The sequence below is a fragment of the Salvelinus alpinus genome, chromosome 25, assembly GCF_045679555.1.
Source record: "Salvelinus alpinus chromosome 25, SLU_Salpinus.1, whole genome shotgun sequence".
NCBI classification, from domain to species: Eukaryota; Metazoa; Chordata; class Actinopteri; order Salmoniformes; family Salmonidae; genus Salvelinus; species Salvelinus alpinus.
Genome location: NC_092110.1, coordinates 46,090,500 through 46,116,319, shown reverse-complemented (window position 1 = coordinate 46,116,319; position 25,820 = coordinate 46,090,500). Strand labels below are relative to the sequence as shown.

General features: G+C 50.0%; 1 protein-coding gene across 1 annotated transcript in view; it reads left to right on the top strand.

Moving 5' to 3' along the window:
* The window catches only part of LOC139554036 (GDNF family receptor alpha-4-like), a 225,142-nt gene that overhangs the window by 146,405 nt on the left and 52,917 nt on the right, over positions 1–25,820 (top strand). Inside the window, exon 7 of the mRNA XM_071366935.1 lies at positions 6,109–6,243. Within this exon, the coding sequence (XP_071223036.1) occupies positions 6,109–6,243 (135 nt within the window). The remainder of the gene's footprint in view (positions 1–6,108; positions 6,244–25,820) is intronic.

Genomic DNA, 25,820 nt, shown 5'->3' with positions numbered 1-25,820 from the left:
GGGAGACAGGGGGGAGGAATGCAGGGGAGACAGGGGGGAGGAATGCAGTTGAGACAGGGGGGAGGAATGCAGGTGAGACAGGGGGGAGGAATGCAGGTGAGACAGGGGGGAGGAATGCAGGGGAGACAGGGGGGAGGAATGCATATGAGACAGGGGGGAGGAATGCAGTTGAGACAGGGGGGAGGAATGCAGGGGAGACAGGGGGGAGGAATGCAGGTGAGACAAGGGGGAGGAATGCAGGGGAGACAGGGGGGAGGAATGCAGGGGAGACAGGGGGGATGAATGCAGGGGAGACAGGGGGGAGGAATGCAGGGGAGACAGGGGGGAGGAATGCAGTTGAGACAGGGGGGAGGAATGCAGGTGAGACAGGGGGGAGGAATGCAGGTGAGACAGGGGGGAGGAATGCAGGTGAGACAAGGGGGAGGAATGCAGTGGAGTAAGGAAGAGGAAGGCAGGGGAGAGGGGAGGAAGGCAGGTGAGGAAGGGGGGAGGAAGGGAAGACGGGGGAGACGGGGGAGGGAGACAGGGGAGGAAGGCAGCAGAGGAAGGCAGGTGAGACGGGGGAGGAAGGCAGGGGAGACAGGCGATGAAGGGGGGAGGAAGGGGAGGAAGACAGGGGAGATGGGGGAAGAAGGCAGCAGAGGAAGGCAGGGGAGTCGGGGAGGAAGGCAGGGGAGACGGGGGAGGAAGGCAGGGGAGACGGGGGAGGAAGGCAGAGGAGTAAGGGGGGAGGAAGGGGAGACAGAGAGGAAAGGGAGACAGAAAGATGGAGAGAGACGGAAAGAGAGAGAGAGATGAAGGGAGTTGGGGAGAGAAAGAGAGGCTGACGGAGAAAGAGATGAAGGGAGTTGGGGAGAGATCGAGCGAGAGAGAGAGAGAGAGTGATGAAGGGAGTTGGGGAGAGAGCGAGCGAGAGAGAGAGAGGGAGATTGGAGTCTCTGGAGTGCCTTTGGTGGATTTGGTCTGACAGTGAATGCACTAAAAGAAAAAGCCTGAAATGCATTTTACTCCAAATCTCGTGCAAAATATTGAATAGTGTAATTTTACCAATTGCACTATGTAGAAGTGAGGTTTGGAGTCCAACCTGTAATTACAATTGTAAGCATAGGGAGAAAACCCCAATAGAAAATCTACATACAGAATTCTGCAGAATGATCCTAATTATCCCAAAGAAAGTACCAGACAATGCATGCAGAGCAGAGCTTGGAAGATTCACTTTAATTGTAAATATAAAGAAAAATACACATTTTGGCACCATTTGAAATGAAGCCCCAAAACATCCTCACAATTCAAAGCACTAGAAACCCAGGAACCCCTATTATCCAAACACACAGGGAAAGCAATCAAATTGTTCAAGAAATGAAAGCTTCCTATTTGACAATTTGGGAAAATGAAACAAAAACACAAACTAAATTGCTATTTGGCCCTCAAAGAGAATAAAAATTGGCAGAATATCTCTAGTCTGTCAGAGATACAAAGCAGAGACAGATCCTTACTAAATACAGCCTCAGCAACCACCAATTGATTATTGAAAAGGGGACACACAAAAAGACATGGCTACCCAAAGAGGAGCATCTGCAGTATGTGGTAGAGACAGAGATTCACTTCTTCCTCTACTATGAGAAATAAGATACATTTTTTTCAAGAAAATATCTCAATCAATTCCCAACTTTATTAACTTCACTAGGGTATGTGTAGCGTCCCACCTCGTCAACAGCCAGTGAAACTGCAGGGCGTCAAATTCAAAACAACAGAAATCTCATAATTAAAATTCCTCAAACATATAAGTATTTTACACCATTTTAAAGATACACTTGTTGTAAATCCAGCCACAGTGTCCGATTTCAAAAAGGCTTTACGACGAAAGCAAACCAAACGATTATGTTAGGTCAGAGCCAAGTCACAGAAAAACACAGCCATTTTCCCAGCCAAAGAGAGGAGTAACAAAAAGCAGATAGAGATAAAATGTATCACTAACCTTTGATGATCTTCATCAGATGACACTCATAGGACTTCATGTTACACAATACATGTATGTTGTGTTCGATAAAGTGCATATTTATATAAAAAAAATCTCATTTTACATTGGCGCGTTACGTTCAGTAGTTCTAAAACATGCGGTGATTGTGCAGAGAGCCACGTGAATTCACAGAAATACTCATTATAAATGTTGATGAAAATTCAAGTGTTATGCATGGAACTTTAGATACACTTCTCCTTAATGTAACCGCTGTGTCAGATTTCAAAAAAACTTTACGGAAAAAGCAGAATCTGAGTACGGCGCTCGGAGCCCAAACCAGCCAAAATAAATATCCGCCATGTTGCACAGTCAACATTAGTCAAAAAAAAGCATTATAAATATTCACTTACTGTCACGTCGCTAGGAGTGGTGGAGTCTGGCGCAGAGAGCAGAGGTTTCGGGAAAACCGTATTTATTTCGGTAAGTAAATGGTCATGCCAAAAACAACAGGCGAAAAATAATGACCGACCCAAAACAGGACACCAAACAGTCCGGAAAATACAAAAACACAACCATCCACAAACAGAACAGAGAACAAGCCCGCACAAAAGCAGACGGGCATAAAAGGCTTAAATGGCCCTGAAACAACCCCCAAACAAGAAACCGGTGAAACCAATACAGACATAACCAACAGAAAAATAGGACTTAACTATCTACCTGTTGGAGAACCCTGGCTTAACTATCTGATCTACCTGTTGGAGAACCCTGGCTTAACTATCTGATCTACCTGTTGGAGAACCCTGGCTTAACAAACTTATCTACCTGTTGGAGAACCCTGGCTTAACTATCTGATCTACCTGTTGGAGAACCCTGGCTTAACTATCTGATCTACCTGTTGGAGAACCCTGGCTTAACTATCTGATCTACCTGTTGGAGAACCCTGGCTTAACTATCTGATCTACCTGTTGGAGAACCCTGGCTTAACTAACTTATCTACCTGTTGGAGAACCCTGGCTTAACTAACTTATCTACCTGTTGGAGAACCCTGGCTTAACTATCTGATCTACCTGTTGGAGAACCCTGGCTTAACTAACTTATCTACCTGTTGGAGAACCCTGGCTTAACTATCTTAAAACTAACTTATCTACCTGTTGGGCGAACCCTGGCTTAACTAACTTATCTACCTGTTGGAGAACCCTGGCTTAACTATCTGATCTACCTGTTGGAGAACCCTGGCTTAACTATCTGATCTACCTGTTGGAGAACCCTGGCTTAACTAACTTATCTACCTGTTGGAGAACCCTGGCTTAACTAACTTATCTACCTGTTGGAGAACCCTGGCTTAACTATCTGATCTACCTGTTGGAGAACCCTGGCTTAACTAACTTATCTACCTGTTGGAGAACCCTGGCTTAACTATCTTAAAACTAACTTATCTACCTGTTGGGCGAACCCTGGCTTAACTAACTTATCTACCTGTTGGAGAACCCTGGCTTAACTATCTGATCTACCTGTTGGAGAACCCTGGCTTAACTATCTGATCTACCTGTTGGAGAACCCTGGCTTAACTAACTTATCTACCTGTTGGAGAACCCTGTCTTAACTATCTTAAAACTAACTTATCTACCTGTTGGGCGAACCCTGGCTTAACTAACTTATCTACCTGTTGGAGAACCCTGGCTTAACTAATTTATCTACCTGTTGGAGAACCCTGGCTTAACTATCTTAAAACTAACTTATCTACCTGTTGGAGAACCCTGGCTTAACTATCTGATCTACCTGTTGGAGAACCCTGGCTTAACTATCTGATCTACCTGTTGGAGAACCCTGGCTTAACTCTCTGATCTACCTGTTGTAGAACCCTGGCTTAACTATCTTAACTAACTTATCTACCGGTTGGAGAACCCTGGCTTAACTATCTGATCTACCTGTTGGAGAACCCTGGCTTAACTATCTTAACTAACTTATCTACCTGTTGGAGAACCCTGGCAAAACTATCTTAAAACTAACTTATCTACCTGTTGGAGAACCCTGGCTTAACTATCTTAAAACTAACTTATCTACCTGTTGGAGAACCCTGGCTTAACTATCTGATCTACCTGTTGGAGAACCCTGGCTTAACTATCTTAACTAACTTATCTACCTGTTGGAGAACCCTGGCTTAACTATCTGATCTACCTGTTGGAGAACCCTGGCTTAACTAATTTATCTACCGGTTGGAGAACCCTGGCTTAACTAATTTATCTACCTGTTGGAGAACCCTGGCTAACTATCTGATCTACCTGTTGGAGAACCCTGGCTTAACTATCTTAACTAACTTTTCTACCTGTTGGAGAACCCTGGCTTAACTAATTTATCTACCCACCACTGTGGGTTAGAGTGTTTCTGCACACAGACACTGTGGGTTCGAGTGTTTCTGCACACAGACACTGGGGGTTAGAGTGTTACTGCACACAGACACTGTGGGTTAGAGTGTTTCTGCACACAGACACTGGGGGTTAGAGTGTTTCTGCACACAGACACTGTAGGTTAGAGTGTTTCTGCACACAGACACTGTGGGTTAGAGTGTTTCTGCACACAGACACTGTGGGTTAGAGTGTTTCTGCACACAGACACTGGGGGTTAGAGTGTTACTGCACACAGACACTGTGGGTTAGAGTGTTTCTGCATACAGACACTGTGGGTTAGAGTGTTTCTGAATACAGACACTGTGGGTTAGAGTGTTTCTGCACACAGACACTGTGGGTTAGAGTGTTTCTGCACACAGACACTGTGGGTTAGAGTGTTTCTGCACACAGACACTGTGGGTTAGAGTGTTTCTGCACACAGACACTGTGGGTTCGGGTGTTTCTGCACACAGACACTGTGGGTTAGAGTGTTTCTGCACACAGACACTGTGGGTTAGAGTGTTTCTGCACACAGACACTGTGGGTTCGGGTGTTTCTGCACACAGACACTGTGGGTTAGAGTGTTTCTGCACACAGACACTGGGTTAGAGTGTTTCTGCACACAGACACTGTGGGTTCAGGTTTTTCTGCACACAGACACTGTGGGTTAGAGTGTTTCTGCACACAGACACTGTGGGTTAGAGTGTTTCTGCACACAGACACTGGGGGTTCAGGTGTTTCTGCACACAGACACTGGGGGTTAGAGTGTTTCTGCACACAGACACTGTGGGTTAGAGTGTTTCTGCACACAGACACTGTGGGTTAGAGTGTTTCTGCACACAGACACTGTGGGTTCAGGTGTTTCTGCACACAGACACTGGGGGTTAGAGTGTTTCTGCACACAGACACTGGGGGTTAGAGTGTTACTGCACACAGACACTGTGGGTTAGAGTGTTTCTGCATACAGACACTGTGGGTTAGAGTGTTTCTGAATACAGACACTGTGGGTTAGAGTGTTTCTGCACACAGACACTGTGGGTTAGAGTGTTTCTGCACACAGACACTGTGGGTTAGAGTGTTTCTGGACACAGACACTGTGGGTTAGAGTGTTTCTGCACACAGACACTGTGGGTTCGGGTGTTTCTGCACACAGACACTGTGGGTTAGAGTGTTTCTGCACACAGACACTGTGGGTTAGAGTGTTTCTGCACACAGACACTGTGGGTTAGAGTGTTTCTGCACACAGACACTGCTCACCTGTCTTCTCCAACTGAAGCTTTAGTCTCAAAACTCAACAAGGCTTTTCATCTTCTATCATTAAATATTCCCCATTCGTAGTCTGTGGAAAACAATATGCTCTGGGAATTGTTCATTTGAAACAGAACATTTATATTTGTTAAGACTATTATTAGTACAACATGTGAATATTTGTTTCAGAGCAGTCTGCCTCAACCAACAAGGTTGTCGTCTTGTACCGTCAGATTACCCATCTTTCCTATTTCAATTGTTGCATAGATGTCTCATCTCTCTCTGGCTCTTCTTTCTCCCTCCCTCCCTCCCTCCCTCCCTCCCTCCCTCCCTCCCTCCCTCCCTCCCTCCCTCCCTCCCTGCCTCCCTCCCTGCCTCTCTGCCTCTCTGCCTCCCTCCCTCCCTCCCTCCCTCCCTGCCTCTCTGCCTCCCTCCCTCCCTCCCTGCCTCCCTCCCTCCCTCCCTGCCTCCCTCCCTCCCTGCCTCCCTCCCTCCCTCCTTCTCTCTCTCCAGGCAGTACGATAACGCCTAACTACCTGGATAACTCGACGTCTAATGTGGGTCCGTGGTGTTCGTGTTCTGCCTCCGGGAACCACAGGGACCAGTGCGATGACTTCCTGGAATATTTCCATGACAACATCTGCCTGAGTGAGTGACAGCACCAGTCAACGTGCACTATAGTAACCGTAGAAACCGTAGAACCGTAGAAACACTGTCATGGTCCCGTGTGGCTCAGTTGGTAGAGCATGGCGCTTGCAACGCCAGGGTTGTGGGTTCATTCCCCACGGGGGGACCAGGATGAATATGTATGAACTTTCCAATTTGTAAGTCGCTCTGGATAAGAGCGTCTGCTAAATGACTTAAATGTAAATGTAAATGTAAATGTCAATCAACAACAACACACTATAGCTGTAGTAACCATAGTAACACTGCCGCCAACACACTCCAACTGTAGTGACGCTGTCAAATTACCACAACACCATCAACATTGCCTGCCATAACACCACTAACACTATGAACAAGTGATCCAGCCCCTCGCCCCACTGGTGTTAGTTAAGAGACTCTCTCCATCACCACTACAGAGCCATTATAGAGACTCTCTCCATCACCACTACAGAGCCATTATAGAGACTCTCTCCATCACCACTACAGAGCCATTATAGAGACTCTCCATCACCACTACAGAGCCATTATAGAGACTCTCCATCACCACTACAGAGCCATTATAGAGACTCTCCATCACCACTACAGAGCCATTATAGAGACTCTCTCAATCACCACTACAGAGCCATTATAGAGACTCTCTCCATCACCACTACAGAGCCATTATAGAGACTCTCTCCATCACCACTACAGAGCCATTATAGAGACTCTCTCCATCACCACTACAGAGCCATTATAGAGACTCTCTCCATCACCACTACGGAGCCATTATAGAGACTCTCTCCATCACCACTACAGAGCCATTATAGAGACTCTCTCCATCACCACTACAGAGCCATTATAGAGACTCTCCAGCACCACTACAGAGCCATTATAGAGACTCTCTCAATCATTACCATTCTCCTCTTCTCAACAAAACTTTAGAGTCTGTGTACCTGTGTAATCTGAGGGAAATATGTGTCTCTAATGTGGTCATACATTTGGCAGAAGGTTTGGGAATCGCTTCCTTTCAGGTGGTTGTAGAATTTAACGGCTCTTTTCTGGATTTTCACAATTGGTGGATATCGGCCTAATTCTGCTCTGCGTGCATTATTTGGTGTTTTACGTTGTACACGGAGGATCATTTTGCAGAATTCCTTCTCTCTCAGCTCGTTCACAGCTTTGTGAAAGTTACCTGTGGCGTGTTTTGTGTGCTTTAGGGCAACGGTGTCTAAATGGATGTTGTATTTATGGTCCAGGCGACTGGACCTTTTTTGGAACACCATTATTTTTGTGTTACTGAGATTTACTGTCAGGGCCCAGGTCTGACAGAATCTATACAGAAGATCTAGGTGCTGCTGTAGGCCCTCCTTGGTTGGGGACAGAGGCACCAGATCATCAGCAAACAGTAGACATTTGACTTCAGATTCTAGTAGGGTGAGGCCGGGTGCTGCAGACTGTTCTAGTAGGGTGAGGCCGGGTGCTGCAGACTGTTCTAGTGCCCTCGCCAGTTCGTTGATATATATGTTGAAGAGGGTGTCTGTCTCTGCCTCCCCCTCTAAATGGCACAGTAGACGTTATGATGGGGGCGTTCGGTTCATGGACTAGTGGTCTGCATCACACTATGACCCTAATAATAGAAGCATCCAGAGCACTGGACCCATAGGCCTCTGGTCTACAGTAAAGCACTGGACCCATAGTCCTCTGGTCAACAGTAAAGCACTGGACCCATAGTCCTCTGGTCTACAGTAGTACACTGGACCCATAGTCCTCTGGTCTACAGTAGTACACTGGACCCATAGTCCTCTGGTCTACAGTAGTACACTGGACCCATAGTCCTCTGGTCTACAGTAGTACACTGGACCCATAGTCCTCTGGTCTACAGTAGTACACTGGGCCCATAGTCCTCTGGTCTACAGTAGTACACTGGACCCATAGTCCTCTGGTCTACAGTAGTACACTGGACCCATAGTCCTCTGGTCTACAGTAGTACACTGGACCCATAGTCCTCTGGTCTACAGTAGTACACTGGGCCCATAGTCCTCTGGTCTACAGTAGTACACTGGACCCATAGTCCTCTGGTCTACAGTAGTACACTGGACCCATAGGCCTCTGGTCTACAGTAGTACACTGGACCCATAGGCCTCTGGTCAACAGTAGTACACTGGACCCATAGTCCTCTGGTCAACAGTAGTACACTGGACCCATAGTCCTCTGGTCTACAGTAGTACACTGGACCCATAGTCCTCTGGTCAACAGTAGTACACTGGACCCATAGTCCTCTGGTCAACAGTAGTACACTGGACCCATAGTCCTCTGGTCTACAGTAAAGCACTGGGCCCATAGTCCTCTGGTCTACAGTAGTACACTGGACCCATAGTCCTCTGGTCAACAGTAGTACACTGGACCCATAGGCCTCTGGTCAACAGTAGTACACTGGACCCATAGGCCTCTGGTCTACAGTAGTACACTGGACCCATAGTCCTCTGGTCAACAGTAGTACACTGGACCCATAGTCCTCTGGTCAACAGTAGTACACTGGACCCATAGTCCTCTGGTCTACAGTAGTACACTGGACCCATAGTCCTCTGGTCTACAGTAGTACACTGGACCCATAGTCCTCTGGTCAACAGTAGTACACTGGACCCATAGTCCTCTGGTCTACAGTAGTACACTGGGCCCATAGGCCTCTGGTCTACAGTAGTACACAGGACCCATAGTCCTCTGGTCTACAGTAGTACACAGGACCCATAGTCCTCTGGTCTACAGTAGTACACTGGGCCCATAGTCCTCTGGTCTACAGTAGTACACTGGACCCATAGTCCTCTGGTCTACAGTAGTACACTGGACCCATAGGCCTCTGGTCAACAGTAGTACACTGGACCCATAGGCCTCTGGTCAACAGTAAAGCACTGGACCCATAGTCCTCTGGTCTACAGTAGTACACTGGACCCATAGTCCTCTGGTCTACAGTAGTACACTGGACCCATAGTCCTCTGGTCTACAGTAGTACACTGGACCCATAGTCCTCTGGTCTACAGTAGTACCCTGGACCCATAGTCCTCTGGTCTACAGTAGTACACTGGGCCCATAGTCCTCTGGTCTACAGTAGTACACTGGACCCATAGTCCTCTGGTCTACAGTAGTACACTGGACCCATAGGCCTCTGGTCTACAGTAGTACACTGGACCCATAGGCCTCTGGTCAACAGTAGTACACTGGACCCATAGTCCTCTGGTCAACAGTAGTACACTGGACCCATAGTCCTCTGGTCTACAGTAGTACACTGGACCCATAGTCCTCTGGTCAACAGTAGTACACTGGACCCATAGTCCTCTGGTCAACAGTAGTACACTGGACCCATAGTCCTCTGGTCTACAGTAAAGCACTGGGCCCATAGTCCTCTGGTCTACAGTAGTACACTGGACCCATAGTCCTCTGGTCAACAGTAGTACACTGGACCCATAGGCCTCTGGTCAACAGTAGTACACTGGACCCATAGGCCTCTGGTCTACAGTAGTACACTGGACCCATAGTCCTCTGGTCAACAGTAGTACACTGGACCCATAGGCCTCTGGTCAACAGTAGTACACTGGACCCATAGTCCTCTGGTCTACAGTAGTACACTGGACCCATAGTCCTCTGGTCTACAGTAGTACACTGGACCCATAGTCCTCTGGTCAACAGTAGTACACTGGACCCATAGTCCTCTGGTCTACAGTAGTACACTGGGCCCATAGGCCTCTGGTCTACAGTAGTACACAGGACCCATAGTCCTCTGGTCTACAGTAGTACACAGGACCCATAGTCCTCTGGTCTACAGTAGTACACTGGGCCCATAGTCCTCTGGTCTACAGTAGTACACTGGACCCATAGTCCTCTGGTCTACAGTAGTACACTGGACCCATAGGCCTCTGGTCAACAGTAGTACACTGGACCCATAGGCCTCTGGTCTACAGTAGTACACTGGGCCCATAGTCCTCTGGTCAACAGTAAAGCACAGGACCCATAGTCCTCTGGTCTACAGTAGTACACTGGGCCCATAGTCCTCTGGTCTACAGTAGTACACTGGACCCATAGTCCTCTGGTCTACAGTAGTACACTGGACCCATAGTCCTCTGGTCTACAGTAAAGCACTGGGCCCATAGTCCTCTGGTCTACAGTAGTACACTGGACCCATAGGCCTCTGGTCTACAGTAGTACACTGGACCCATAGGCCTCTGGTCAACAGTAGTACACTGGACCCATAGTCCTCTGGTCAACAGTAGTACACTGGGCCCATAGTCCTCTGGTCAACAGTAGTACACTGGACCCATAGTCCTCTGGTCTACAGTAGTACACTGGACCCATAGTCCTCTGGTCTACAGTAAAGCACTGGACCCATAGTCCTCTGGTCTACAGTAGTACACTGGACCCATAGGCCTCTGGTCAACAGTAGTACACTGGACCCATAGTCCTCTGGTCTACAGTAAAGCACTTGGCCCATAGGCCTCTGGTCAACAGTAGAGCACTGGACCCATAGGCCTCTGGTCAACAGTAGTACACTGGACCCATAGGCCTCTGGTCAACAGTAAAGCACTTGGCCCATAGGCCTCTGGTCAACAGTAGAGCACTGGACCCATAGGCCTCTGGTCTACAGTAAAGCACTGGGCCCATAGTCCTCTGGTCTACAGTAGTACACTGGACCCATAGTCCTCTGGTCAACAGTAGAGCACTGGACCCATAGGCCTCTGGTCTACAGTAGTACACTGGACCCATAGTCCTCTGGTCTACAGTAGTACACTGGGCCCATATTCCTCTGGTCTACAGTAGTACACTGGACCCATAGGCCTCTGGTCTACAGTAAAGCACTGGGCCCATAGGCCTCTGGTCTACAGTAGTACACTGGACCCATAGGCCTCTGGTCTACAGTAAAGCACTGGGCCCATAGTCCTCTGGTCTACAGTAGTACACTGGACCCATAGTCCTCTGGTCAACAGTAGAGCACTGGACCCATAGGCCTCTGATCTACAGTAGTACACTGGACCCATAGTCCTCTGGTCTACAGTAGTACACTGGGCCCATATTCCTCTGGTCTACAGTAGTACACTGGACCCATAGGCCTCTGGTCTACAGTAGTACACTGGACCCATATTCCTCTGGTCTACAGTAGTACACTGGACCCATAGGCCTCTGGTCTACAGTAAAGCACTGGGCCCATAGGCCTCTGGTCTACAGTAGTACACTGGACCCATAGTCCTCTGGTCTACAGTAGTACACTGGACCCATAGGCCTCTGGTCTACAGTAAAGCACTGGGCCCATAGGCCTCTGGTCTACAGTAGTACACTGGACCCATAGGCCTTTGGTCTACAGTAAAGCACTGGGCCCATAGGCCTCTGGTCTACAGTAGTACACTGGGCCCATATTCCTCTGGTCTACAGTAGTACACTGGACCCATAGGCCTCTGGTCTACAGTAAAGCACTGGGCCCATAGGCCTCTGGTCTACAGTAGTACACTGGACCCATAGTCCTCTGGTCTACAGTAGTACACTGGACCCATAGGCCTCTGGTCTACAGTAAAGCACTGGGCCCATAGGCCTCTGGTCTACAGTAGTACACTGGACCCATAGGCCTCTGGTCTACAGTAAAGCACTGGGCCCATAGGCCTCTGGTCTACAGTAGTACACTGGGCCCATATTCCTCTGGTCTACAGTAGTACACTGGACCCATAGGCCTCTGGTCTACAGTAAAGCACTGGGCCCATAGGCCTCTGGTCTACAGTAGTACATTGGACCCATAGTCCTCTGGTCTACAGTAGTACACTGGACCCATAGGCCTCTGGTCTACAGTAGTACACTGGACCCATAGGCCTCTGGTCTACAGTAGTACACTGGACCCATAAGCCTCTGGTCTACAGTAAAGCACTGGACCCATAGTCCTCTGGTCTACAGTAGTACACTGGACCCATAGTCCTCTGGTCTACAGTAGAGCACTGGACCCATAGTCCTCTGGTCTACAGTAGAGCACTGGACCCATAGGCCTCTGGTCAACAGTAGTACACTGGACCCATAGGCCTCTGGTCTACAGTAGTACACTGGACCCATAGGCCTCTGGTCTACAGTAGTACACTGGACCCATAGTCCTCTGGTCTACAGTAGTACACTGGACCCATAGTCCTCTGGTCTACAGTAGTACACTTGACCCATAGTCCTCTGGTCTACAGTAAAGCACTGGACCCATAGTCCTCTGGTCTACAGTAGTACACTGGACCCATAGTCCTCTGGTCTACAGTAGTACACTTGACCCATAGGCCTCTGGTCTACAGTAGTACACTGGACCCATAGTCCTCTGGTCTACAGTAGTACACTGGACCCATAGTCCTCTGGTCAACAGTAGAGCACTGGACCCATAGTCCTCTGGTCTACAGTAGTACACTTGACCCATAGGCCTCTGGTCTACAGTAGTACACTGGACCCATAGTCCTCTGGTCTACAGTAGTACACTGGACCCATAGTCCTCTGGTCAACAGTAAAGCACTGGACCCATAGTCCTCTGGTCTACAGTAGTACACTGGACCCATAGTCCTCTGGTCTACAGTAGTACACTGGACCCATAGTCCTCTGGTCTACAGTAGTACACTGGACCCATAGGCCTCTGGTCTACAGTAGTACACTGGACCCATAGTCCTCTGGTCAACAGTAGTACACTGGACCCATAGTCCTCTGGTCAACAGTAAAGCACTGGACCCATAGTCCTCTGGTCAACAGTAGTACACTGGACCCATAGGCCTCTGGTCTACAGTAGTACACTGGACCCATAGTCCTCTGGTCAACAGTAAAGCACTGGACCCATAGGCCTCTGGTCAACAGTAGTACACTGGACCCATAGTCCTCTGGTCTACAGTAAAGCACTGGACCCATAGTCCTCTGGTCAACAGTAGTACACTGGACCCATAGTCCTCTGGTCTACAGTAGTACACTGGACCCATAGTCCTCTGGTCAACAGTAAAGCACTGGGCCCATAGGCCTCTGGTCAACAGTAGAGCACTGGACCCATAGGCCTCTGGTCTACAGTAAAGCACTGGGCCCATAGTCCTCTGGTCTACAGTAGTACACTGGACCCATAGGCCTCTGGTCAACAGTAAAGCACTGGGCCCATAGTCCTCTGGTCTACAGTAGTACACTGGACCCATAGTCCTCTGGTCAACAGTAGAGCACTGGACCCATAGGCCTCTGGTCTACAGTAGTACACTGGACCCATAGTCCTCTGGTCTACAGTAGTACACTGGGCCCATATTCCTCTGGTCTACAGTAGTACACTGGACCCATAGGCCTCTGGTCTACAGTAAAGCACTGGGCCCATAGGCCTCTGGTCTACAGTAGTACACTGGACCCATAGGCCTCTGGTCTACAGTAAAGCACTGGGCCCATAGTCCTCTGGTCTACAGTAGTACACTGGACCCATAGTCCTCTGGTCAACAGTAGAGCACTGGACCCATAGGCCTCTGATCTACAGTAGTACACTGGACCCATAGTCCTCTGGTCTACAGTAGTACACTGGGCCCATATTCCTCTGGTCTACAGTAGTACACTGGACCCATAGGCCTCTGGTCTACAGTAGTACACTGGACCCATAGTCCTCTGGTCTACAGTAGTACACTGGACCCATAGGCTTCTGGTCTACAGTAAAGCACTGGGCCCATAGGCCTCTGGTCTACAGTAGTACACTGGACCCATAGGCCTCTGGTCTACAGTAAAGCACTGGGCCCATAGGCCTCTGGTCTACAGTAGTACACTGGGCCCATATTCCTCTGGTCTACAGTAGTACACTGGACCCATAGGCCTCTGGTCTACAGTAAAGCACTGGGCCCATAGGCCTCTGGTCTACAGTAGTACACTGGACCCATAGTCCTCTGGTCTACAGTAGTACACTGGACCCATAGGCCTCTGGTCTACAGTAGTACACTGGACCCATAGGCCTCTGGTCTACAGTAGTACACTGGACCCATAGTCCTCTGGTCTACAGTAGTACACTGGACCCATAGGCCTCTGGTCAACAGTAGTACACTGGACCCATAGGCCTCTGGTCAACAGTAAAGCACTGGACCCATAGTCCTCTGGTCTACAGTAGTACACTGGACCCATAGTCCTCTGGTCTACAGTAGTACACTGGACCCATAGTCCTCTGGTCTACAGTAGTACACTGGACCCATAGTCCTCTGGTCTACAGTAGTACCCTGGACCCATAGTCCTCTGGTCTACAGTAGTACACTGGGCCCATAGTCCTCTGGTCTACAGTAGTACACTGGACCCATAGTCCTCTGGTCTACAGTAGTACACTGGACCCATAGGCCTCTGGTCTACAGTAGTACACTGGACCCATAGGCCTCTGGTCAACAGTAGTACACTGGACCCATAGTCCTCTGGTCAACAGTAGTACACTGGACCCATAGTCCTCTGGTCTACAGTAGTACACTGGACCCATAGTCCTCTGGTCAACAGTAGTACACTGGACCCATAGTCCTCTGGTCAACAGTAGTACACTGGACCCATAGTCCTCTGGTCTACAGTAAAGCACTGGGCCCATAGTCCTCTGGTCTACAGTAGTACACTGGACCCATAGTCCTCTGGTCAACAGTAGTACACTGGACCCATAGGCCTCTGGTCAACAGTAGTACACTGGACCCATAGGCCTCTGGTCTACAGTAGTACACTGGACCCATAGTCCTCTGGTCAACAGTAGTACACTGGACCCATAGGCCTCTGGTCAACAGTAGTACACTGGACCCATAGTCCTCTGGTCTACAGTAGTACACTGGACCCATAGTCCTCTGGTCTACAGTAGTACACTGGACCCATAGTCCTCTGGTCAACAGTAGTACACTGGACCCATAGTCCTCTGGTCTACAGTAGTACACTGGGCCCATAGGCCTCTGGTCTACAGTAGTACACAGGACCCATAGTCCTCTGGTCTACAGTAGTACACAGGACCCATAGTCCTCTGGTCTACAGTAGTACACTGGGCCCATAGTCCTCTGGTCTACAGTAGTACACTGGACCCATAGTCCTCTGGTCTACAGTAGTACACTGGACCCATAGGCCTCTGGTCAACAGTAGTACACTGGACCCATAGGCCTCTGGTCTACAGTAGTACACTGGGCCCATAGTCCTCTGGTCAACAGTAAAGCACAGGACCCATAGTCCTCTGGTCTACAGTAGTACACTGGGCCCATAGTCCTCTGGTCTACAGTAGTACACTGGACCCATAGTCCTCTGGTCTACAGTAGTACACTGGACCCATAGTCCTCTGGTCTACAGTAAAGCACTGGGCCCATAGTCCTCTGGTCTACAGTAGTACACTGGACCCATAGGCCTCTGGTCTACAGTAGTACACTGGACCCATAGGCCTCTGGTCAACAGTAGTACACTGGACCCATAGTCCTCTGGTCAACAGTAGTACACTGGGCCCATAGTCCTCTGGTCAACAGTAGTACACTGGACCCATAGTCCTCTGGTCTACAGTAGTACACTGGACCCATAGTCCTCTGGTCTACAGTAAAGCACTGGACCCATAGTCCTCTGGTCTACAGTAGTACACTGGACCCATAGGCCTCTGGTCAACAGTAGTACACTGGACCCATAGTCCTCTGGTCTACAGTAAAGCACTTGGCCCATAGGCCTCTGGTCAACAGTAGAGCACTGGACCCATAGGCCTCTGGTCAACAGTAGTACACTGGACCCATAGGCCTCTGGTCAACAGTAAAGCACTTGGCCCATAGGCCTCTGGTCAACAGTAGAGCACTGGACCCATAGGCCTCTGGTCTACAGTAAAGCACTGGGCCCATAGTCCTCTGGTCTACAGTAGTACACTGGACCCATAGTCCTCTGGTCAACAGTAGAGCACTGGACCCATAGGCCTCTGGTCTACAGTAGTACACTGGACCCATAGTCCTCTGGTCTACAGTAGTACACTGGGCCCATATTCCTCTGGTCTACAGTAGTACACTGGACCCATAGGCCTCTGGTCTACAGTAAAGCACTGGGCCCATAGGCCTCTGGTCTACAGTAGTACACTGGACCCATAGGCCTCTGGTCTACAGTAAAGCACTGGGCCCATAGTCCTCTGGTCTACAGTAGTACACTGGACCCATAGTCCTCTGGTCAACAGTAGAGCACTGGACCCATAGGCCTCTGATCTACAGTAGTACACTGGACCCATAGTCCTCTGGTCTACAGTAGTACACTGGGCCCATATTCCTCTGGTCTACAGTAGTACACTGGACCCATAGGCCTCTGGTCTACAGTAGTACACTGGACCCATATTCCTCTGGTCTACAGTAGTACACTGGACCCATAGGCCTCTGGTCTACAGTAAAGCACTGGGCCCATAGGCCTCTGGTCTACAGTAGTACACTGGACCCATAGTCCTCTGGTCTACAGTAGTACACTGGACCCATAGGCCTCTGGTCTACAGTAAAGCACTGGGCCCATAGGCCTCTGGTCTACAGTAGTACACTGGACCCATAGGCCTTTGGTCTACAGTAAAGCACTGGGCCCATAGGCCTCTGGTCTACAGTAGTACACTGGGCCCATATTCCTCTGGTCTACAGTAGTACACTGGACCCATAGGCCTCTGGTCTACAGTAAAGCACTGGGCCCATAGGCCTCTGGTCTACAGTAGTACACTGGACCCATAGTCCTCTGGTCTACAGTAGTACACTGGACCCATAGGCCTCTGGTCTACAGTAAAGCACTGGGCCCATAGGCCTCTGGTCTACAGTAGTACACTGGACCCATAGGCCTCTGGTCTACAGTAAAGCACTGGGCCCATAGGCCTCTGGTCTACAGTAGTACACTGGGCCCATATTCCTCTGGTCTACAGTAGTACACTGGACCCATAGGCCTCTGGTCTACAGTAAAGCACTGGGCCCATAGGCCTCTGGTCTACAGTAGTACATTGGACCCATAGTCCTCTGGTCTACAGTAGTACACTGGACCCATAGGCCTCTGGTCTACAGTAGTACACTGGACCCATAGGCCTCTGGTCTACAGTAGTACACTGGACCCATAAGCCTCTGGTCTACAGTAAAGCACTGGACCCATAGTCCTCTGGTCTACAGTAGTACACTGGACCCATAGTCCTCTGGTCTACAGTAGAGCACTGGACCCATAGTCCTCTGGTCTACAGTAGAGCACTGGACCCATAGGCCTCTGGTCAACAGTAGTACACTGGACCCATAGGCCTCTGGTCTACAGTAGTACACTGGACCCATAGGCCTCTGGTCTACAGTAGTACACTGGACCCATAGTCCTCTGGTCTACAGTAGTACACTGGACCCATAGTCCTCTGGTCTACAGTAGTACACTTGACCCATAGTCCTCTGGTCTACAGTAAAGCACTGGACCCATAGTCCTCTGGTCTACAGTAGTACACTGGACCCATAGTCCTCTGGTCTACAGTAGTACACTTGACCCATAGGCCTCTGGTCTACAGTAGTACACTGGACCCATAGTCCTCTGGTCTACAGTAGTACACTGGACCCATAGTCCTCTGGTCAACAGTAGAGCACTGGACCCATAGTCCTCTGGTCTACAGTAGTACACTTGACCCATAGGCCTCTGGTCTACAGTAGTACACTGGACCCATAGTCCTCTGGTCTACAGTAGTACACTGGACCCATAGTCCTCTGGTCAACAGTAAAGCACTGGACCCATAGTCCTCTGGTCTACAGTAGTACACTGGACCCATAGTCCTCTGGTCTACAGTAGTACACTGGACCCATAGTCCTCTGGTCTACAGTAGTACACTGGACCCATAGGCCTCTGGTCTACAGTAGTACACTGGACCCATAGTCCTCTGGTCAACAGTAGTACACTGGACCCATAGTCCTCTGGTCAACAGTAAAGCACTGGACCCATAGTCCTCTGGTCAACAGTAGTACACTGGACCCATAGGCCTCTGGTCTACAGTAGTACACTGGACCCATAGTCCTCTGGTCAACAGTAAAGCACTGGACCCATAGGCCTCTGGTCAACAGTAGTACACTGGACCCATAGTCCTCTGGTCTACAGTAAAGCACTGGACCCATAGTCCTCTGGTCAACAGTAGTACACTGGACCCATAGTCCTCTGGTCTACAGTAGTACACTGGACCCATAGTCCTCTGGTCAACAGTAAAGCACTGGGCCCATAGGCCTCTGGTCAACAGTAGAGCACTGGACCCATAGGCCTCTGGTCTACAGTAAAGCACTGGGCCCATAGTCCTCTGGTCTACAGTAGTACACTGGACCCATAGGCCTCTGGTCAACAGTAAAGCACTGGGCCCATAGTCCTCTGGTCTACAGTAGTACACTGGACCCATAGTCCTCTGGTCAACAGTAGAGCACTGGACCCATAGGCCTCTGGTCTACAGTAGTACACTGGACCCATAGTCCTCTGGTCTACAGTAGTACACTGGGCCCATATTCCTCTGGTCTACAGTAGTACACTGGACCCATAGGCCTCTGGTCTACAGTAAAGCACTGGGCCCATAGGCCTCTGGTCTACAGTAGTACACTGGACCCATAGGCCTCTGGTCTACAGTAAAGCACTGGGCCCATAGTCCTCTGGTCTACAGTAGTACACTGGACCCATAGTCCTCTGGTCAACAGTAGAGCACTGGACCCATAGGCCTCTGATCTACAGTAGTACACTGGACCCATAGTCCTCTGGTCTACAGTAGTACACTGGGCCCATATTCCTCTGGTCTACAGTAGTACACTGGACCCATAGGCCTCTGGTCTACAGTAGTACACTGGACCCATAGTCCTCTGGTCTACAGTAGTACACTGGACCCATAGGCTTCTGGTCTACAGTAAAGCACTGGGCCCATAGGCCTCTGGTCTACAGTAGTACACTGGACCCATAGGCCTCTGGTCTACAGTAAAGCACTGGGCCCATAGGCCTCTGGTCTACAGTAGTACACTGGGCCCATATTCCTCTGGTCTACAGTAGTACACTGGACCCATAGGCCTCTGGTCTACAGTAAAGCACTGGGCCCATAGGCCTCTGGTCTACAGTAGTACACTGGACCCATAGTCCTCTGGTCTACAGTAGTACACTGGACCCATAGGCCTCTGGTCTACAGTAGTACACTGGACCCATAGGCCTCTGGTCTACAGTAGTACACTGGACCCATAAGCCTCTGGTCTACAGTAAAGCACTGGACCCATAGGCCTCTGGTCTACAGTAAAGCACTGGGCCCATAGGCCTCTGGTCTACAGTAGTACACTGGACCCATAGGCCTCTGGTCTACAGTAAAGCACTGGGCCCATAGGCCTCTGGTCTACAGTAGTACACTGGGCCCATATTCCTCTGGTCTACAGTAGTACACTGGACCCATAGGCCTCTGGTCTACAGTAAAGCACTGGGCCCATAGGCCTCTGGTCTACAGTAGTACACTGGACCCATAGTCCTCTGGTCTACAGTAGTACACTGGACCCATAGGCCTCTGGTCTACAGTAGTACACTGGACCCATAGGCCTCTGGTCTACAGTAGTACACTGGACCCATAAGCCTCTGGTCTACAGTAAAGCACTGGACCCATAGTCCTCTGGTCTACAGTAGTACACTGGACCCATAGGCCTCTGGTCTACAGTAGTACACTGGACCCATAGTCCTCTGGTCTACAGTAGTACACTTGACCCATAGGCCTCTGGTCTACAGTAGTACACTGGACCCATAGTCCTCTGGTCTACAGTAGTACACTGGACCCATAGTCCTCTGGTCAACAGTAAAGCACTGGACCCATAGTCCTCTGGTCTACAGTAGTACACTGGACCCATAGTCCTCTGGTCTACAGTAAAGCACTGGACCCATAGTCCTCTGGTCTACAGTAGTACACTGGACCCATAGTCCTCTGGTCTACAGTAGTACACTTGACCCATAGGCCTCTGGTCTACAGTAGTACACTGGACCCATAGTCCTCTGGTCTACAGTAGTACACTGGACCCATAGTCCTCTGGTCTACAGTAGTACACTTGACCCATAGGCCTCTGGTCTACAGTAGTACACTGGACCCATAGGCCTCTGGTCTACAGTAGTACACTGGACCCATAGTCCTCTGGTCTACAGTAAAGCACTGGGCCCATAGTCCTCTGGTCTACAGTAGTACACTGGACCCATAGTCCTCTGGTCAACAGTAGAGCACTGGACCCATAGGCCTCTGATCTACAGTAGTACACTGGACCCATAGTCCTCTGGTCTACAGTAGTACACTGGGCCCATATTCCTCTGGTCTACAGTAGTACACTGGACCCATAGGCCTCTGGTCTACAGTAGTACACTGGACCCATAGTCCTCTGGTCTACAGTAGTACACTGGACCCATAGGCTTCTGGTCTACAGTAAAGCACTGGGCCCATAGGCCTCTGGTCTACAGTAGTACACTGGACCCATAGGCCTCTGGTCTACAGTAAAGCACTGGGCCCATAGGCCTCTGGTCTACAGTAGTACACTGGGCCCATATTCCTCTGGTCTACAGTAGTACACTGGACCCATAGGCCTCTGGTCTACAGTAAAGCACTGGGCCCATAGGCCTCTGGTCTACAGTAGTACACTGGACCCATAGTCCTCTGGTCTACAGTAGTACACTGGACCCATAGGCCTCTGGTCTACAGTAGTACACTGGACCCATAGGCCTCTGGTCTACAGTAGTACACTGGACCCATAAGCCTCTGGTCTACAGTAAAGCACTGGACCCATAGGCCTCTGGTCTACAGTAAAGCACTGGGCCCATAGGCCTCTGGTCTACAGTAGTACACTGGACCCATAAGCCTCTGGTCTACAGTAAAGCACTGGACCCATAGTCCTCTGGTCTACAGTAGTACACTGGACCCATAGGCCTCTGGTCTACAGTAGTACACTGGACCCATAGTCCTCTGGTCTACAGTAGTACACTTGACCCATAGGCCTCTGGTCTACAGTAGTACACTGGACCCATAGTCCTCTGGTCTACAGTAGTACACTGGACCCATAGTCCTCTGGTCAACAGTAAAGCACTGGACCCATAGTCCTCTGGTCTACAGTAGTACACTGGACCCATAGTCCTCTGGTCTACAGTAAAGCACTGGACCCATAGTCCTCTGGTCTACAGTAGTACACTGGACCCATAGTCCTCTGGTCTACAGTAGTACACTTGACCCATAGGCCTCTGGTCTACAGTAGTACACTGGACCCATAGTCCTCTGGTCTACAGTAGTACACTGGACCCATAGTCCTCTGGTCTACAGTAGTACACTTGACCCATAGGCCTCTGGTCTACAGTAGTACACTGGACCCATAGGCCTCTGGTCTACAGTAGTACACTGGACCCATAGTCCTCTGGTCTACAGTAAAGCACTGGACCCATAGTCCTCTGGTCAACAGTAGTACACTGGACCCATAGGCCTCTGGTCTACAGTAGTACACTGGACCCATAGTCCTCTGGTCTACAGTAGTACACTGGACCCATAGGCCTCTGGTCTACAGTAGTACACTGGACCCATAGTCCTCTGGTCTACAGTAAAGCACTGGACCCATAGTCCTCTGGTCAACAGTAGTACACTGGACCCATAGTCCTCTGGTCTACAGTAGTACACTGGGCCCATAGGCCTCTGGTCAACAGTAGTACACTGGACCCATAGTCCTCTGGTCAACAGTAGTACACTGGACCCATAGTCCTCTGGTCAACAGTAAAGCACTGGACCCATAGTCCTCTGGTCTACAGTAGTACACTGGACCCATAGTCCTCTGGTCTACAGTAGTACACTGGGCCCATAGGCTTCTGGTCAACAGTAGTACACTGGACCCATAGTCCTCTGGTCAACAGTAAAGCACTGGACCCATAGTCCTCTGGTCTACAGTAGTACACTGGACCCATAGTCCTCTGGTCAACAGTAGTACACTGGACCCATAGTCCTCTGGTCAACAGTAAAGCACTGGACCCATAGTCCTCTGGTCTACAGTAGTACACTGGACCCATAGTCCTCTGGTCTACAGTAAAGCACTGGACCCATAGTCCTCTGGTCTACAGTAGTACACTGGACCCATAGGCCTCTGGTCTACAGTAGTACACTGGGCCCATAGTCCTCTGGTCTACAGTAGTACACTGGGCCCATAGTCCTCTGGTCAACAGTAGTACACTGGACCCATAGTCCTCTGGTCAACAGTAGTACACTGGACCCATAGTCCTCTGGTCTACAGTAGTACACTGGACCCATAGTCCTCTGGTCTACAGTAGTACACTGGACCCATAGTCCTCTGGTCAACAGTAGTACACTGGACCCATAGTCCTCTGGTCTACAGTAGTACACTGGACCCATAGTCCTCTGGTCAACAGTAAAGCACTGGACCCATAGTCCTCTGGTCAACAGTAGTACACTGGACCCATAGTCCTCTGGTCTACAGTAGTACACTGGACCCATAGGCCTCTGGTCAACAGTAGTACACTGGACCCATAGTCCTCTGGTCAACAGTAAAGCACTGGACCCATAGTCCTCTGGTCTACAGTAGTACACTGGACCCATAGTCCTCTGGTCAACAGTAGTACACTGGACCCATAGTCCTCTGGTCTACAGTAGTACACTGGACCCATAGTCCTCTGGTCTACAGTAGTACACTGGACCCATAGTCCTCTGGTCAACAGTAGTACACTGGACCCATAGTCCTCTGGTCTACAGTAGTACACTGGACCCATAGTCCTCTGGTCTACAGTAGTACACTGGACCCATAGGCCTCTGGTCAACAGTAAAGCACTGGACCCATAGTCCTCTGGTCTACAGTAAAGCACTGGGCCCATAGGCCTCTGGTCTACAGTAGTACACTGGACCCATAGTCCTCTGGTCAACAGTAAAGCACTGGGCCCATAGGCCTCTGGTCAACAGTAGTACACTGGGCCCATAGTCATCTGGTCTACAGTAAAGCACTGGGCCCATAGGCCTCTGGTCAACAGTAAAGCACTGGGCCCATAGTCCTCTGGTCTACAGTAGTACACTGGACCCATAGTCCTCTGGTCTACAGTAGTACACTGGACCCATAGTCCTCTGGTCTACAGTAGTACACTGGACCCATAGTCCCCTGGTCTACAGTAGTACACTGGACCCATAGTCCTCTGGTCTACAGTAGTACACTGGACCCATAGTCCTCTGGTCTACAGTAAAGCACTGGGCCCATAGGCCTCTGGTCAACAGTAAAGCACTGGACCCATAGTCCTCTGGTCTACAGTAGTACACTGGACCCATAGTCCTCTGGTCTACAGTAGTACACTGGACCCATAGTCCTCTGGTCTACAGTAGTACACTGGACCCATAGTCCTCTGGTCTACAGTAGTACACTGGACCCATAGTCCTCTGGTCTACAGTAGTACACTGGACCCATAGTCCTCTGGTCAACAGTAGTACACTGGGCCCATAGTCCTCTGGTCTACAGTAGTACACTGGACCCATAGTCCTCTGGTCTACAGTAGTACACTGGACCCATAGTCCTCTGGTCAACAGTAGTACACTGGACCCATAGTCCTCTGGTCTACAGTAGTACACTGGACCCATAGTCCTCTGGTCAACAGTAAAGCACTGGACCCATAGTCCTCTGGTCTACAGTAGTACACTGGACCCATAGGCCTCTGGTCAACAGTAAAGCACTGGACCCATAGTCCTCTGGTCAACAGTAGTACACTGGACCCATAGTCCTCTGGTCTACAGTAAAGCACTGGACCCATAGTCCTCTGGTCAACAGTAGTACACTGGACCCATAGTCCTCTGGTCAACAGTAGTACACTGGACCCATAGGCCTCTGGTCAACAGTAAAGCACTGGACCCATAGTCCTCTGGTCAACAGTAAAGCACTGGGCCCATAGTCCTCTGGTCAACAGTAAAGCACTGGGCCCATAGGCCTCTGGTCTACAGTAAAGCACTGGGCCCATAGTCCTCTGGTCAACAGTAAAGCACTGGACCCATAGGCCTCTGGTCTACAGTAAAGCACTGGACCCATAGTCCTCTGGTCAACAGTAAAGCACTGGACCCATAGGCCTCTGGTCAACAGTAGTACACTGGACCCATAGTCCTCTGGTCAACAGTAAAGCACTGGACCCATAGTCCTCTGGTCAACAGTAGTACACTGAACCCATAGTCCTCTGGTCTACAGTAGTACACTGGGCCCATAGGCCTCTGGTCTACAGTAGTATACTGGACCCATAGTCCTCTGGTCAACAGTAAAGCACTGGGCCCATAGTCCTCTGGTCTACAGTAGTACACTGGAACCATAGTCCTCTGGTCAACAGTAAAGCACTGGGCCCATAGTCCTCTGGTCTACAGTAGTACACTGGACCCATAGTCCTCTGGTCAACAGTAAAGCACTGGGCCCATAGGCCTCTGGTCAACAGTAGTACACTGGGCCCATAGTCATCTGGTCTACAGTAAAGCACTGGGCCCATAGGCCTCTGGTCAACAGTAAAGCACTGGGCCCATAGGCCTCTGGTCAACAGTAGTACACTGGACCCATAGGCCTCTGGTCAACAGTAAAGCACTGGGCCCATAGGCCTCTGGTCAACAGTAAAGCACTGGGCCCATAGTCCTCTGGTCAACAGTAGTACACTGGGCCCATAGTCCTCTGGTCTACAGTAGTACACTGGACCCATAGTCCTCTGGTCTACAGTAGTACACTGGACCCATAGTCCTCTGGTCAACAGTAGTACACTGGACCCATAGTCCTCTGGTCTACAGTAGTACACTGGACCCATAGTCCTCTGGTCTACAGTAGTACACTGGACCCATAGGCCTCTGGTCAACAGTAAAGCACTGGACCCATAGTCCTCTGGTCAACAGTAGTACACTGGACCCATAGTCCTCTGGTCTACAGTAAAGCACTGGACCCATAGTCCTCTGGTCAACAGTAGTACACTGGACCCATAGTCCTCTGGTCAACAGTAGTACACTGGACCCATAGGCCTCTGGTCAACAGTAAAGCACTGGACCCATAGTCCTCTGGTCAACAGTAAAGCACTGGGCCCATAGTCCTCTGGTCAACAGTAAAGCACTGGGCCCATAGGCCTCTGGTCTACAGTAAAGCACTGGGCCCATAGTCCTCTGGTCAACAGTAAAGCACTGGACCCATAGGCCTCTGGTCTACAGTAAAGCACTGGACCCATAGTCCTCTGGTCAACAGTAAAGCACTGGACCCATAGGCCTCTGGTCAACAGTAGTACACTGGACCCATAGTCCTCTGGTCAACAGTAAAGCACTGGACCCATAGTCCTCTGGTCAACAGTAGTACACTGGACCCATAGTCCTCTGGTCTACAGTAGTACACTGGGCCCATAGGCCTCTGGTCTACAGTAGTATACTGGACCCATAGTCCTCTGGTCAACAGTAAAGCACTGGGCCCATAGTCCTCTGGTCTACAGTAGTACACTGGACCCATAGTCCTCTGGTCAACAGTAAAGCACTGGGCCCATAGTCCTCTGGTCTACAGTAGTACACTGGACCCATAGTCCTCTGGTCAACAGTAAAGCACTGGGCCCATAGGCCTCTGGTCAACAGTAGTACACTGGGCCCATAGTCATCTGGTCTACAGTAAAGCACTGGGCCCATA